Here is a 16985-nt window from a genome sequence, read left to right on the forward strand (position 1 = left end):
TCCTACCCTTGAGCAGATCAACACTCCCGCCCAACTTGGTGTCGTCTGCAAACTTACTGAGGGTGCACTCGATCCCCTTGTCCAGATCATTGATAAAGATACTAAACAGAATTGGATTTTTATCATCATTCTTCTGTATTGTAAAATTGTGGTTTTGCTATTCATTGGCTTTAAAAATACTTTGAAAATAGGATGTTTTTTTTTAATTTAAATAATTTTGGCTTCAGAATTCAGTTAATGAATGATGAACCCTTTTAAGCATTTCTGAATAGCATTTGATTGTTGGGTTTTTTTCCTCCAAAAGTAAAGCTGCCTTCCTTGGAAATCAGCTTTTATTTTGATGTTGTTTAGGATATTCAATTATATGTTGCTATTTTTATCGCCACAAGCTTTGCCGATTAAAAAGTTATTTAATTGACATGACATACACAGGCTTGTAAGTCATATTATGTACTTACACTGCATAATATTAAAATTCAAAACTGGTATCAATTCAGGTTACATCAGACAGTGAGCTTCTAAGCAATTTAATGTGTCTTCAAAACTATTTCCAAGTGGAAATTATAATGCAAAAAAATGCTGCTGCTAAAGAAATTTGGTCTCTGGTCTAAAGAGTTCAAGAATCTTTCTTCATGGTCTCAGAAGAATAAACCTGGTATCACTCAGAAACTTGCTACCTCCTGGTGTTCTGATAGGGCCTGCGGCTGGGTTAGGTTGATAGAGTAGGTTACCCTCAATTGAGTTACTTTGGCCCTTCCTACCTTTGTGGCCTGTTTGACCTGGGTTTTGTCTGTTTTTATCTAGGTCAAAGCAGGTAAAGAAATTATGTTCATTCCTGTCTCCCAGGTTTGAGTCACGTGTGGCACTACATAGGTTCAGTTCCACAATGTGGAATAACAAGTCTCAGTTATTTACAGGATTCAAGAAGAAAATTCTGGTTAATAATCAGAGGACTTTAAGTAAGTTGTTCTGAAGAGTGAAATAGCCTTTCATTCTGAGAAATGAGAGGATTGACTCTGTTCTCAATACAGTGGTGTTTAAGTATGGTATGCTACCAGTCATACAGGAAAGTTAATACCAAGTTATGTAGGTATAGCTTAGGTTAAAATCTAGACTGGAGTCCTTGGAACTGATGTACAGAATATTGGCTGGTTGCTCAGTAGTACTGGAGACTCTTAAAGATCATGTTTCCACGTTAACTTAATACCATAAGCCTTATCAGTGGGTAGCATTTGTATTTATATAAATGGAAATATATATTAGTGAAGAATAATTTAAGTTCTTTTTTTGCAGGTCTTGAAACTAGTTGAATTTAAACAGAGTAGTGCACCTGTACGTAGCCACTGATAGCCATCTGCAAGTGCAGAAAACCCAACATGTCAGAAGTGGCAAGACTGAGGCCCACAGTCTGTGCAGGTCATTTTGAATCCTGGGTGTGTGATTCAGCCTCTTCAAATTGGAGGCTGAACATGTTGACAGCCGTTTGTGTAAAATCTAGCTCCTCTGCAAGTGAGGGTCCTGAACTCACTTCAACTCATTTTGCTCTTTGAATTTAGTGGGAAGAGAAGCCCTGACGCTTCTAGTAGCAGGATGCTGCCAGTCATCATAAGTATCTACTTCTGTGAGAGGCAGGGGTTACTTGTTCCTGACTCCCACTCTTTTGGAAGCATACTTCCCAAAAATTTTGGCTGGCACACATCAGAACTTGTGTACATCTGAGAGAAGCACAGCAAGAGCTAGGATCTGTGAGCTGTTATCTTTGAAAAGCACAGATATTTTGCCTTCCTCTGAATCTTAGCCTTACAGTTTTCTTTAGCACGTGTACCAGAAACTAGTGACCCCTCTACTATTATAAATTATAGCCCTCTCAGAGTTATTTCTACCTCAGGGACAAAAAGTAGTAAGTCAGTCTACTGTAACATGCTGCCTGGTCTAATTAGTCTCACAGAGAAGCCTCCTTGTGTGATTAAATATAAGTCCTAGCATCCTAGCTGCCTTGGTTGCTTTACATGGCACTGCATTATGCTATATAGATAAATCAAAATTGTCTACTGTTTTATTTATCACTTTGATTTTTAAGATTCTAGAAGTGAAAGAGTATGGACAAGGAAAAACACAATTGACGTAAGTTACTGTTTAAGTGTAATGAAGTGGAAAATGAAAATCATATACCCAAATGTAATAGGGGCAACCTTACTAGATGGTGTAGTAATTGCGTATCTTAAGACTTTTACAGTTAATAGCATTATTGAAATGATAGTTGCTATTATACCTCTGTTCATGATACAGTATGCTTGCCTGAAAGCTCTGAAACTATTCTGTCTTCATTGCTAACCTATGAATGTTCAAATAATCTCTTATAATATACGTTTGCTGAAAAATCCGAATTTTCATTTGGATAAGTGGGTTGCCCAGATGACAGAACTGCTTTTGTTCAGACTTAGAGAAGGTGGGAATGGGGGGCTCTTCCTGGTGCATTCAAATACCTGGTGGGAGGGTATGGAGGAGGTGGAGCCAGACTCTTCTTGGAGGTGCAGAGTGGTAGGATTAGAGTCCTGGGACACAAGTTACTTCCCTGGAAATTCCTCTGTTGAATGAGGCCAGTTATCGTTAATACGAAGGGAGTTGAGCACTGAAACAGGTTGCCAAAAGAGATCATTCATTCTCTGTTCCTGGAGATGCTCGGAACTTAACTTGACAAGGCCCTGGGCAACCTGATTCAAGCTGGTCCTCTTTTGAGTAGTACCTTCAATATTCAGAAAGTTTGAAAGTCTGAATGTTTTAGGAATGTTTTGGAGTTTTTATTTTTTTAACTCTTAAAAATATCAAGAACACTTTCTTGTTAAGCGACTGGACTGGAATTCTGGAATTCAAGGCCCTGTATAATACAGAAGTTCAGTTTTAAAAAATAAAGAAGTCTAAAAATTGAGCAAATTAGTTTTTTTAAGGGCCCATGATGCTACATGATGTTTTACACCAGTGACATTATGGGTGATAGAATGTGTGAATTTGTAACTTTTCATATGATTGTATGAAAACAATTTTTAAAATGGACTGGGGAGAGAGTGAATTTCTTCTTGCCGATCTCCATCACTAATGTATACGAATTGTTGGTATCTTTAAGCTCAGTATTCTAAGTTGTCTTTAAGAATAATTGATTGTTCACAAGTAAGACACTAATTTCTGTCATCTTCGTTCTGGAAAATAATTTCATTGTCATTTCTATAATGTGATGTTTTCTGAGTGTTGGCGTAACACTAACAAAAAAATTACTAAGAAGGGTTTTCTTTAAATTAGAAGCAGTAGGTGGCTGTGCCATTATGTTCAAGAAAATAACTTTTGTATTTTGAAAAGCTAATTTTTTTTTTTTTTTTTTTTTTTAAAACAAACTTCACAGATGCTTTGGGATGCTACTAAGCCCTGGACGGAATGTGAAGAACAGTGACATGCATTTACTAGACATGGTAATACTTAGTTCTAATAATCTGTTTAGTAAGATAGAGGTGATTTAAAAAACCAAACAAAACCAAGCAAAACAAACCTCTCATCTGTTTGGTTTTGTTTGTTTTTTTTTTTCTTAAATCCTGGGGTTTATATCTTCAAACTAGAAACAAACTTGTTACATACAATGGACAAAACATTTCAATTAATATTAAAATCTGTGGCATCTGTTTTTTGTTCAATTGGTGAAGCACTGATTAGGTCAGCTGACAGCTGGTTGTTACAAATAATCAAGCTGTATTGTGTTAAGCACGTTGCCTAAAAATTTAGAGCAAATAATTGTTTTTATATTTGGGCATTGGGGAAGTGGTCTTACTTTTCCAAGGCGCTGAAAACTTTGCCTTTATTTTTTAAACTCTTGCTCAGAGTTTGAAGTATTCACTTGTCTTCTACAATCTTCATTTCTTATGAGTTGCTTCTAAGAGAACTACAAAATAATATGATACTTTCTGTGATAATATCAATTTACTTTCATGCTGTGGATGAGAATACAACCATTTTCAAGTCAAGAAGTGCTTGAGTTAAACCAATCAGACATTTTGTGGCTGTACAGTTGTCCCAGTTCTGCTCAGTCCGTTTCTTTATTCATGTTGATGATTCTAGCTATCAGTATTTAGTTCTCTTGTCAGACTCTTTTATTTGCCTGTTTGTATCTACTAGCTCATTTTTTCTGGTTTTATTTGCTGACATTAGTTCCAATTTTCCATTTTTATTATTTGATTAGAAAATTGAATAAATTATAGTGAGTTATGGAGCATAATGAATTGGCTTCTATAAATCTATATAACACCTTTTTACTGTATGGACTGTATATTTGAATTCCTGTCTTTACTCCACCTATAATTCTATTTACATTTACATTCCAAGTACATTTAACCACTGGATATAATGGCTTATTAGTTAATTTCTTGGCTATAGCATATACATACAAATCTGTGTTTTCCTTTCAACCCCCTTTCTACCTATTTAAATCTGGAGAACTCAGTCACTCTTACCGCTCTACCACAAATTGCATTGCAGAGTAGGAATGTCAGTCTCCTTTCATCTATAAAGAGGCTACCATACAGGCCTGTTGGATCCATAGGAACTGTCCCAGAAAACTCAGGAAGCATGTACTTACCTCGTACTAGTAATAGTTCATATGTGCAGGTCACGTACTCGGATTGTTCCTAGCAGGTCTGTAAGAAGTAGCTGTAGAAGTAACAGATGTATAGCATAGGATTATTTTAACCAGATATAGAGGCATTGCTGTTATTATTAACTTTATCGTATGTGGCTGTTTTGACTTTAATTTGCATACTGTCCTGAAATTTGGCTCTTTAAATCTCAAGTTCCTGTGAACTGGAATTCCAGTCCATTGGCATTTACAAATGCAAGTCCATGCCTGAGCAACTCAGGGAAAAACTGGCAGAGGTATAATTATGGAGTGGGAAAAAATCAGCCTGACCTTTGGGTTGGAGTTGTTAAGGTCTTACTCTGCTAAGATCATTTTTTCTTTTTTCTGGACCATTTCTGTGTATACTGGAGGGCTAGTTTAATTTCATGAAGTCTCTTGTAACTCATCCTCTCCTAACAACCATCTCAGCTGCTCAGAAAGTAGTGGCAGATATCCCACCATGATTTCATGCTTATAATAAGCATTAAAAAGATATGTTGATAAACTATCTTGTCTTCAGTTTCTTTTATAATGTTTGTCTTCTAATGTTTCTTCTTTCTCTCCCATTTCCCTATAACTTTTCTCAATCCGTTATTTCATATTCTTTATTTAGATTGTGTTCTCTAGAGCGAACACAAAATTACTCTGAAGTTCCTAGAACTATTTCCCTTCCCCATGCTCAATCTCTGTGATGTCAAACCATGAGTCTAATAGAATCCTGTATGTTTTTGTTTTTAGGAATCCATGGCATAGAGTTCTGATGGGAAGGCTTATGTAATTACTGGAATGTGGAATCCTAATGCACCCATGTTTCTAGTACTTAATGAGGAAACTCCTAAAGGTAATTTAATCTAATTTGTAAATTTGTTTTACCTGACATGGGTTTGCTGTATGTATTTTCTCCTGGGAATCGTGGTGCATATATCTGAGTACATATACCATTATGTTCCAACAGTCCTTGGCTAGGAACTTTTTTGTATAAACATATGCAACATAGAAATGTGAATAATTGTTCAGAGCTGTGTGTTGCTGATTTGGAGACGTTAAATTGGGGTTTGGGGCTTATGTACCTGTTCTCTTTTTTGGTCCTAAGCATTCAGAAGTTGTTTTCCACCTTCTGTACTCAGCAAAGCAGTATAAATCGTAGCCATTGCTATTCTATTTCTTTTAGTTTTGGGGTGAATTGATTACAAATAGCATTACATCCCCTTCATCTTGGGGCAGCTGGAAGTGATGCACTGAAGTGCTAGATTATATAGCACAGTTTCTTATCACTAGAATTGATGTTCTCTGATGTGATGTAAAAGGTTTGAATGCAAATCTGAAGTTTGTTTGCTATCCCAAGGCAGAGCTCGCATCAGTTGCTTCAAGGCATATCCAGGTATATACAGCCAGTGCCCCCCCCGTCCTTGCTGATGGATTTTCAAACCACATTATTTCTAGTAGTATACAGGCAAAACTCTTGCTGCGCAGCTTGACACAGTTTCTGTTTTATGATATGACTTCATGTGTGTGTGGTGTGGTTTGGTTTTGTGGTGTGGGTTTTTTTGTGTTTTGTTGTTTTTTTTTTTTTTTTTTTTTTTTAAATGCCCACTTGCCTCTTTGGTCTGATAAGACAAGGGAACCTGGGGATCCATAATGTCTGATTCTAAATGTTTATTTTAAAAATCTTTCCTGCAAGAAAGATGAGAGTTGTGATGCAACATGATGGTTACTACGTCTCTCTGTGAGGAATGTTTCCAGAAGCAGCAAACCTTTTCTTGCACTGTAAACCTGTAAGATACACTTGGACTATTTCAGTCTTGTCCTCTGGTCAGTTGATCCTGCATTCCCCTCTACTTGAAAAAGTTGGAGCTACGCTTCAGTATCAGGAAGATGGAGCTATTACAGATTAAGATTACTGATCCGTGCTTTGCTTTAAAAATATGTTTTGCAGCTGTGAGGACTGTCTGACCCAGAGAGTAGGACAGGGAGGGGTAGAATGTTTTGAGTCCTTGTAACTGACAGAGTATGGGCATGGACATAAAAAAATTATCTGAAGTGTTTCTTAGTGTAATGAGAGGATTTAGGACAAACAATGCTGTTGGAGACCCTTGACACTGATTTGCTATACATATATATATATTCCCTCAGCAATAAGTTTACACTTTAAAATGTGATCTTATCTTGTGCACATTCCTTTTGTCTGATAGGGATCATGTATCTTAATGCTGTTTTCTTTGCATGATGTTTTGCTCCTGTCTTTATAACAAAGATATATTTTCTTTGTTTTAAAAAGGTATCGGATTTACTTGGTACATTGTTTAATGCATACTCTCATTCTATGCAGCAGGCATGTAGGGTGTAGAACTCAGATAAATAAAATGGGTGCAATAGAATCAATAATTATATAGAAAGGGTTTTCAATTTGAACACCACTTCTGCTATTTATTGTTTTGAGAAATTTGAATTGGCTAATTTTTCTGCACGTGACTTATTTTTGTGTTTTAGATAAGCGTGTATTCATGACTGTGGCAGTGGATATGGTTGTTACTGAAGTAGTAGAGCCAGTCCGGTTTTTGTTGGAGACTGTTGTGCGTGTGTATCCTGCCAATGAACGCTTCTGGTACTTCAGCAGAAAAACCTTCACAGAAACTTTTTATATGAAGCTAAAACAGGTATTGCATGTTTGTTTTTTAAAGAAAAGTTGATGCTGGGAGCATTTTTGTCTGTCTTAATTTGGCCTTCATAAAAGTTAGCATGGCACTTGTACCTCAGTAGTTTGTTTCTTTTAACTATTTATTGCTGAGATGCTTAAATGCATAATGGTTAAGTAGCATATATAAATGTTCAATGCCTTTGTAAACTGAATTACAATGAGTCATAAGCTTTGTGGTCTTAAACAATTTTGAACCTATCTATTGAATTCTCTATAATTTCATACAGTCTGACCTGTGTGCAGACATCTAAAGCAAGTCTATTTGACTGGTAAAATTGGGAAATGACTCTTTAATTGTTCACTGTAAAATCAACTAATATATAACAAAGGGAAATCCTGGCTACTGAGGTTCAGAATGTGAAGGTAGGTGGCTGTAAGAATATAATCAATTAAAGGCAAAGGAACCTAATGCAGAGGTTTAAAAGAATTAGGCTATTACTATTGTTTTTTCAAGTATCTGAGAAGGTAGATTTCTCCATGTTTTCAAAAAGAGAAGTTTGGAAGAAGATTATCTGGAAAAGTAAGTTCTGCTGCATGGAGAAGTTGCCATGTTTTCACCCCCGTGGTTGCTGATAAGGGTATAAAATGAACTACGTCCTTGTCCTTCGCTGCCCCAGGGCTTTTTGAAATGTGAGGCTAAGGGCATTATTGTTGCAATGATTTATTAAATTAGCATTGTTCGTGTGATTTCTTGCTGATGATTGTAACCTTATGAAATGTTCAAATAGCAGTAAAGAAATAACCGTTTTAGCAAACTCTTCTCTGAAGTATTTCAGTTTGTTAGTCCTTTGGAGTTTGGCTTTTAAGTCAAGTTGTACAAACACTGCTCGACTCTACAGAGGGAGGAAGTGGTTAAGATGAAGGTTAATGCGTAGTTGTGTATTCCCTATATGTTAGCTTTCCCAGTCCTGTGCTTGTGTAATTAACGTGCATTTATTTCTTCCTCAAGCACTGAGAGATGATATATCCATCTCATCTGGTAATGTTTGTTGAATAGTTATCTATTGAATAGAATGCTAAAGTCTCTTCTGTTTTTGGCATTGGGTAAGGTACATAAAGACTGTATGCCTGCCCATTATCATTGTAGGATGATGCACAACTGCATCCTCTTGCAGTGACTGTTGAACTGCTTTCTCCAAAGACTTATGTTGTGGTATTGGTTCAAAAAGTGAACAGCAGAGGCTAACTGTATCGTTTGCATTGGAATAGCGGTCCATCATCTTTGACTAATGAAACAAAAGAGCAGTGATTTAATTTTACTGAGCCTAATGTGAATGTTTGAGTTGTCATCTTCCTGTGGGGTACAGTAATAGGTCTGAAAAAACAAGCTATGTTGATACTACACGGCAAAAGTGCAGCTGTGTTTAACACTTAGTGAGTAAATAAATCTCATGCAATGCTGTTTCTGTATTTCTTCTAGAGATTAGCATAGCAACTTAGAATTGAAGAAAATTTGAGAAAACCGTTACATGCAAATGTTGATAATTTCTTTACATTTAAAATGTAGATAATACATTTGAAAATATTACATTCTCAGCTGTTTGATACTTATCTATAATCAGTTAAGCTTTCCTTTTAAATCACTTACAACTGTACAGTTTTAAATTGAGTAATATGGATGCTTTCTTTTTTTCTTTCTCACCCCTTATAATGTGACAATGTACACATACCTCCTCTTCCTGAAGAAACACATTCGTTTCTTCCTGCTGTAAAATTCTGAGGAGCTGTTCTGCAGATTTTTGGGAAAGGAATGCTTTTAATCTTTGTACTCTTTCTACAAGATTGTCATGATTATGGATGACAGGATCTCTCTGGCTGACCTGTAGCAAGTCTTTATTTAGCCAATTACCCTTTGGACAGTTTGTATTGCGATAGCTGTTCCTGCAGATAACTCTGAAAGATGCTGTACCTCAGGGCACATTTACTCCTTGGAAAATAACTTTGCAGATGGCATTGGGATCAGCCATTTGTGAACTTTTGGGGAAAGCAGTTGAGCTTAAGTAGATTCTAGGGAATGTAACGGTGGATTAGTATCAAAAGCCTCAGCTCCAAAGATAGATGGCTTCTCTGCACAGGACAATGAATCCTGTGGTATAATTTCGTGCTGATGTAAAATCATGACAATAATGCTATTGGTCATTGTGCAAATGTAACGTATTTGACTGTGAGTGAGAAATTCATGCATGCAGTCTGCCAAGTTCCAAGTTCTAGCATGCAGAGTCCTTGGCAGGAAACTTTAGACTTGGGCTGTCTCAGCAAGGTGCCCATTTCAGTACGGAAGCATCCATTACTGATTTTCCAAAAGGAAGCAAGCAATGAAATGGTATTTTCCTGCAAGGGGTAAGTGGGATCTGCCTGTATTGGCAGAGAAAAATCAGAACTCTTCTGAGGAAGGATTCCCATAGATTTAAAAGTCTGAACCGAGATTGGTGAGGTGCAATCAGATATGAGGAATGACATAAATGCAGGTTGCTGTGTGATTTAGGATTGTTCTTTCTATCTATCCATCTATCTGCGTTACTCATGCACATTTTCATCATTAGAACGTGTTCCTTGTAAAGTTGGATTCCTGTAGATCACAAATTTGTGCTTCAGGAAAAACAAATAACCAAATTATTTGCATTTGATAGAGATAGGTCTTGCAGTTAACCAGCATGTACAAGGAGCTGAAGACTTGTAATTCTTGTAACGTACAACAAAATCCATAGTATCTCATGCCTTACTCCCTCAAAAATAAAAGCTATAGATAGCAGTGGCATCAATATTTGATTGATTTAACCAAGTACTTTGTAATTACTTGATAATGGTGTTCTGTGAGAATAAAACAGGGATAATGGCTCTAATATCATCCTGCTAAATGTTACAAAATGCAGGGTATTTGTGTCTACACCCCGAAGTTCATTAAGCTGACTTCATGAGAAGTTCAGTCAGCAAAACTGGCTGATAATTGGAGCCACTGCTTCCAGGGAGTATCAGCTTTAAAGGAAGCAGATCTGAATGATTAACCTAAAATACAGTAGGAAAGTTTTCTCAGTATAAAATAATTTCTATTATTTAGAAGTTACTGCTTCAGTCCAAGCGGTGGCTATTTAAGGTACCCATCTGCATAATTTCACCAGCTTGCTGAAATTGCAAGTGCTGGTCAGCAGTTCATGTGCATCTCCAACGAAGGTGTCATGGAGTCTTCCAACTTTATCATAATTTTGTTTTTTAAACAAATTGAATATTCTCTAAATGAAATTATGTTCTTTTTCTTTTTCATGGTTAATTTGATGTTTTTAATATGTTCAAAAAAATTACCTTATTTTAACTGATTAGGCAAGGCAAGATGCACAAAGAACAAAATAGCACAACATTTTTGGCTGGTTCATTTAATGCAATCATTAGTTTGCAATTTTATAAAATTCTCTACAAATATATTAATCACTGCATGTCACTGAATAATAATTGTGTTCAAAACTGTAACTCAGAGGATAAACTAATACTCCTTTTATTTTAAAACTTGCAACCTTGTATCCAGTGCTTAAAATATAGGTAACTTCCTTTTCATGTGAAAGTCCATTGAACATGAAAGACTTAAATTTAACTCAACTTTTCCAGCTTAAAGTAAAAAGAAAGCAAACAACTTCCCCCTGCCCCTCAACCTTTGAGGTAGTTTGCCTTGAAAGTTACCAAATGCCTAAAGAGACAGATTTGGAAGAAAACCTGCTTCTACAAAACAAAATGATTTCCACTGAAAGTATTCTGACCTCAAATATATATAGTTACAAATACCACACTCAAATTTCCAAGTTAATTTAACTGTTAGATTGACAGATATTCATGATTTGTACACATGTGCACACACAGACACACATACGCACATGTCTAAAAGTAAGAAATAAATAAAACTTAGGCTGCAAACACAAATTTTATAGCTAGGTACAGCCAATACATTTCCCCATTGAAAGGAGTATATTACAAATTACATTTACTGGAAGAAAGACGATTTTTTCTGTTTTTTTAATAAGTAAAACACTACAAGGAGCTTTTCACAATTTACGGCTTTCAAAAAGCATGAGGTTTTGTTTCTTCTTCAGTCTTGTCTTTTTCTACTAAAAACTCTTACCTTTAAAATTTTTTTCCCCCTCAGGCATTCAATTCCTGTTTCTGTGATGTCAGTTACTCCAATATTTTTCCTGTTTGTTCTCTCCTCTTTTCTTTTGCTGCAGTTTCTCTTTGACCTCATCTCATTACAGCTTTTTAAATTGGAAAGCTTTTTTTATCATTGTTCTGAACAATACTGAAAATGGTTGTTAAGAGGCAGCTTTGGAAATAATGCAGTTTTATTTATGTTTTTCTACCTATAAAACTTAGAGAAACAGAGCTGTCAATTACTGCCAGTCTATGTGTGCCATTGCAAAGAAATCTGAGGGAGTCTTGCCCAAACTATTGTTTAGCCTTGATAGGAGATTTGTTTGTGTGTGTTTGGGTTTGGTTTTGGCATACTATTAGAACTGTATTTATCAACAGTGGGGACCTAATACATACACGTTTTGTTTTAGTCTGAAGGAAAAAGCCACACAAGTGCTGGGGATGCAATTTATGAAGTTGTCAGTCTACAAAGAGAGTCTGCAAGAGAGGAAGAATTGGTCAGCCCAAGTGGAGGAGGGCCTATGTCATCCCAGGAGGATGAGGCAGAAGAAGGTAAGAATAAATGAGCACTTATAGTTCCCATAGATAGTACTATTATATTTCTGCTGTTAATGTACTCATTTAATTCTTCCTGTTTGTGTCTATTAGAAATACAACTATTTTGGACAAAAAGATCACGTGTAATTTTCTACTAGCAGCAGTTCTTTAGTAATGGCATTTTTACCAGCCCATTATTCGGAGTTCTCCCAGTAGCAGCAGCAGCAAACGCATGTCCATTTTTCTGTATGCTTCAAAATGTGTTACTGCTGCACTTGTGCTCTGCTAACATGATAGAAGACCTTTTCTAGAGGGATTTTCTTCTGATCAGAAGCCATTTGCCTTGAATGTGCTGCTAAAGGACAGCATTGGAATGGGCTTTGAAAAGGTGGCCTTTAAATGCCTGTTTGTAAAGAAAAAAAAAAAAAATCCCAGACTGATTCATACGGGGAATTCCCCCACCCCCAAACTGTCTGCTTAGCATGTGATTCGTCTTCCCTTGTTTACAACTACGGCTTATCAAGTATCTCCTGGTTCAGTTGGGGATCATGTTGGGGATTGCTGCTGTTCATGGACCCAGCGTATTTGCCTGCCCCTTCCAAAGCTAACTACCTCAATGTCTTTCCCACTGGTGTTTTTTTGTTTGGTTGGTTTTTTTGGGTTTTTTTTTTTTTTTTTTTTTTTGAAGGCCCTTGGCCTACTGTCGTCTGTTTGTACTCTGAGGGTTAGCCCACAGCATTCAGAATAGGCTTTTGACATGTCATTTTTGATCTGAATAGCTGACCTACCAGAACTTGTGATAGTTCTGCAAAGTTATTCTTCAGATTTATGACACTGTTCTGTCAGTATTATAAAAAGTCTCACTTATTACAGTGGAAAAATTCCTTCTTGATTCTTACTTATAGGTAAATAGTTGGTTGGATATTAGTTTATGCAATACAAATCAGATCCCTGTGATTAACAACATCAGGAACAGACAGGTATGGTTACATGGTTACTCTCTTCCAGCTACAAATAAAAAAACCCCATATGTCACCCCAGGTGACACCAGGCTTACAAAACTCACAGCCAAGTGGTCTTTGGTGAATTGAAAACTTTCTGCTGATTCCTGGGAGGGAGCGGGATGGGCATTGACTATCACTGTTATTCCCTCCTTGATATCAAGTACCACTTCTGAATAGTAAAAATACTATTTTCTCTAAAGGAGCTTTTATATTTAATTGGTATTTGGGATTGCTTTACCGTTCATAGTAAGAATTATTTCAGATTTGACCTTTGGGTCTTGTGGTTCAGTGTAGCGTAGTTCAACATCTGTGGGTGTTCTTTTCCTTGCTAGATGTTTGAGTTGTATAGTCAGAATGTTTTCTGGAGCTTGTTTGATAGGATAGGGTTTAAGTAATTACTTGAATACTTTTTTTTATATTGCTTCTTACTGGGAAGAGTAAAGCACTGTTCCAGAATTTGATGAATGTAGCACAATTAGTAATAACGTGGATATTGTCCTCTTAGTACTATTATAGAATGGCTTTATTTTATTATAGGGTAAAAGTATTCCACTGGGGTATGAACCTAAGTTTAACTTTGGTTTAGTTTATAATGCTAGTTTCCATGTTTTAAATGTAGATTACTTCCTAAGAGAAGACATTAAAAATATCATGATGTTACTCTGTTCTCATGGAAACCGCATTTAGAGTTATCTGCCTAGAAGTTATCTATCCTAGTGGATATGCAGGTTAAATGAGTCAGATGCAGTTGTTCTAAAAAAATCTCTTCATTCTTTTTCTTTCTTTTTCTTTTCAGGGTACTAATTATGATGATGGAAAAAAACCCCCTTGAGTTTACAATGTCTTGTCTTAGCCTTGGAAGAAGGCTTTTCCTTTTCTTTAATGTTAAGGATGGTAGCTACCTGGCCATATAGTTTTTTTTTCTGCTTGCAACCTGACTAGGGCAGGCATGGATTATAAGGACTTTACTATTCATAGGCCAGAGGCTGGTGTCCCCATTACAGATATTGAGGATTATCTGTTCTCTTTAGCTTTTTTGCTATATCTTTATATATATCCTACATGCCCACAGAATATTACTTAATTTACTTCAGAAGCACTATACATTGCAGTTTCATTTGTATAATGCTGTAAGAATGCATGCCTCATTTGCACCTTACTTGATGTCTGTGTACTCTGTGTGTGTGCATACACACAGCTCAGTGGGATGTCTTATGTCATGAGTATACGAATAAAGATGTTCATAAGAAAGAAGGCATTTTTTTCCATATTCTTGTTCTTTTTGTTTTAGTGAAAGGCTGAACATGATTCCTGCCCCCCCAATAATGATTTAAAATAATTACTATACTAGCGTTAGGCGTAGTCTCTTTCAAATGTGCAGCAACTGCATATAGAAAATTGAGATCATATATTCCCTAAACAACATTCTTATTTTTTAATATTCTTTTCTCATTTTAGCTTTATTTTTCATCTGAGCAGCTATATAAAAAAATTAAGAACTTTGAAAAGATTGTGCAATAGGTACTTAGAGATCTTTCAGATAAACCTCACTTTTTAAAAAAAATTATTAATATTGTAATAGATATTTCTGGCAACCCAGTCATCTAAGGTTCCTTGCTTTGGAGATAATAATTTTAAAAATATAATTAATATTAATGATTTCTTGTCAAAACCTAGAATGTAAAGTACACTTCTTGATAAGAAGTTTTCTATTAAATTCAGAATATAATTTTAAAAGATTCAAATATATAATGAGGAAGTTCTTACCTTCCTGGAAAGGTTTCAAATAAAATGGATTTAAGTATCCATTTTTATCAATAAGCAGAAAAGTACACTGTTAATATTTAATTTTGAGTAGAACCTTGTAACAAGGTGCAGAGCACAATTGCTTGAACTAATCTTTCTCCTTTTTGGAGTAAGTGAGAACATGTACAGAAGCGATGGTTTGTATATTGCATTATTCAAAAAAGACACAGCTGCACAGAGCATTTTTATTGTAGTGTCATTCCAGGGCAGGATGAAGTGGCTGGCTGCATGTGTGACCCTAAGGATTGGAGAAAATTGCTTTCCAGCAGAAGCATTCGCAAGGAGAATGTAGTCCTAGAAACAAGTAACAAAGGATAAGGGGAAGAATAGGTTGGCTTCTTTTAGCAGCAGTGCTTGTTTAGACCATACATGAAATGATGACCTTCCTTTGGCTATAATATTTTAATTCTTTTTTTTTTTAATTAAACTATAATACAACATTTCGGGAGAATACTAGATAACTCCATTTGAGTTTCTTCTTGTATCAGAATAATGTTAGAAGGTTAAGGATCACTGTAAGTGGGAGCAATTCTGTTTAAAAACAGAAAATAGTATTTAGACTGATTGTAACCAAGTTGAAGATTTTTTTGCTGAAGTTTTATGTGGTCCCAAGTGTCTGGTTCCAATCCATAAATGGCGTGCAGTGTAAACACAGGATGTTTAGCAGACATCCTGAAACAGGTAATTCATGATAGATAAAAGATAACATGCCTACCAAGTCTCCAAAAAGAAGTTTCTGAGCATGAGTCATAGATTGCCTCTAGAACACTCTCCAATGACTTCCAGGAATGCAGTACTGTTTGGGTTTGTGTTTTTATTTACCACAGCAATAGATTTCTTGATGTTTTAGATACTACTTTTCTGACAGCTGGGAACTGAGCACAGATGCAGTTGACAGCATAGTGGATACTGATCCATAAACAGTGGACTTAAACCAAAAAGAATCCTATTGAAATGTGTTTGGTGTTTAGTTATTGGTCTTTAATAAGAAGAAATTATATATAAGTATGAAGCTGTAGAAGTAAGAAAGGGCGGCAAAAGAGAAGAAATAACAAACTTAAGAGGGTGAAGCTTTCTGTCTGTGTTCTCTCTAGCTGTCTTAACTCTAAGAACAAAGAGATATTATACAATAGAAAAATCAACGTAAGAGGTATGGAAATTCAGCATGGAGATGGTGAAAGTGAAAATAGAAATGAAAGGATAGAGGACCCTGAAACCTTAAAGAAATCTGAGTGTAATGTATTGGACAGCACAAAAAGATGGTGCGCCCAAGGAGTGGGCAATACTAAATGATCGGAGATGATCAGCCAAACTAAATTAGGATACTGTGTCAAATGTTGTGGGTGGGTAGAGGCTGTTTTCAGGATTCAGAAAAGCAAAGGAGTAGAGGAGGAGGTGTTTTAGGAGTCAATAGAGCTATTGAGAGTATTTTGTGATAAAACGGGTTTACGATGAGGGATAGTGTGAACAAATGAGGTTGACTGAGTGAGAAGAATGACATTAGTAGTGTGGAAATAGTAAACACCGCATTTTTATCCAAATTAAAAGTAGCTTTATGTAATTAATAGGAACTGTTTGTTGTATTAAACCAATACAGAGTAATGTTGTTGGGTCCTAAACAAGATCAGTTAAATCTGTGTTGGAGTCTTCCTGCTATCTCCATAAAAATGAACTAAAACTTTATAAATCCTAAATTCATGAGGCCATTTGTCTTCAGACAAAGAACCCTTTGCTGCAGTTCCATAAGAGATGAGTTTTAAAATACAAACACTCCTGAAGAATGCAGATCTATAGCTTCCAAATGAAAATATTCCTGATGAGCCTGATATCATTTTATGGACTCTACTATCCATTCTCTTGCATTGGATTATTTTCAAGCCTTACAAGTTAACTTTTGCTATTAAAAATCATAGAATCATAGAATAAATGTACTCAATTGACTTCTTCAGCTATTGTGCTGCCAGAAGGAATATGATCCCTTCCTTAGTATATTAAAAAAAACCCCACTGAGTGCAGAGGACTGGTTTGTTTTTTTTTTTTTTAATATGCCCTGAATGGTGGCAGTTCTTGTTGATAGTTAGCTGTATTTAAATTTGTTAATGCAAGTGTGGCCTTTCTGTTAAAAGGCAAGTATTTAAAATGTTTTGAA

General features: G+C 35.9%; 1 protein-coding gene across 1 annotated transcript in view; it reads left to right on the plus strand.

Moving 5' to 3' along the window:
• Window positions 1-16985, plus strand: part of RABGAP1L (RAB GTPase activating protein 1 like) — a 239104-nt gene that overhangs the window by 11221 nt on the left and 210898 nt on the right. Inside the window, 4 exon segments of the mRNA XM_009275856.2 lie at window positions 3398-3464; window positions 5396-5498; window positions 7148-7314; window positions 11900-12041. Coding sequence (XP_009274131.1) covers window positions 3398-3464; window positions 5396-5498; window positions 7148-7314; window positions 11900-12041 — 479 coding nt within the window.

Source organism: Aptenodytes forsteri, unplaced genomic scaffold, assembly GCF_000699145.1.
Source record: "Aptenodytes forsteri isolate BGI_AS27 unplaced genomic scaffold, ASM69914v1 Scaffold289, whole genome shotgun sequence".
Lineage (NCBI taxonomy): Eukaryota > Metazoa > Chordata > Aves > Sphenisciformes > Spheniscidae > Aptenodytes > Aptenodytes forsteri.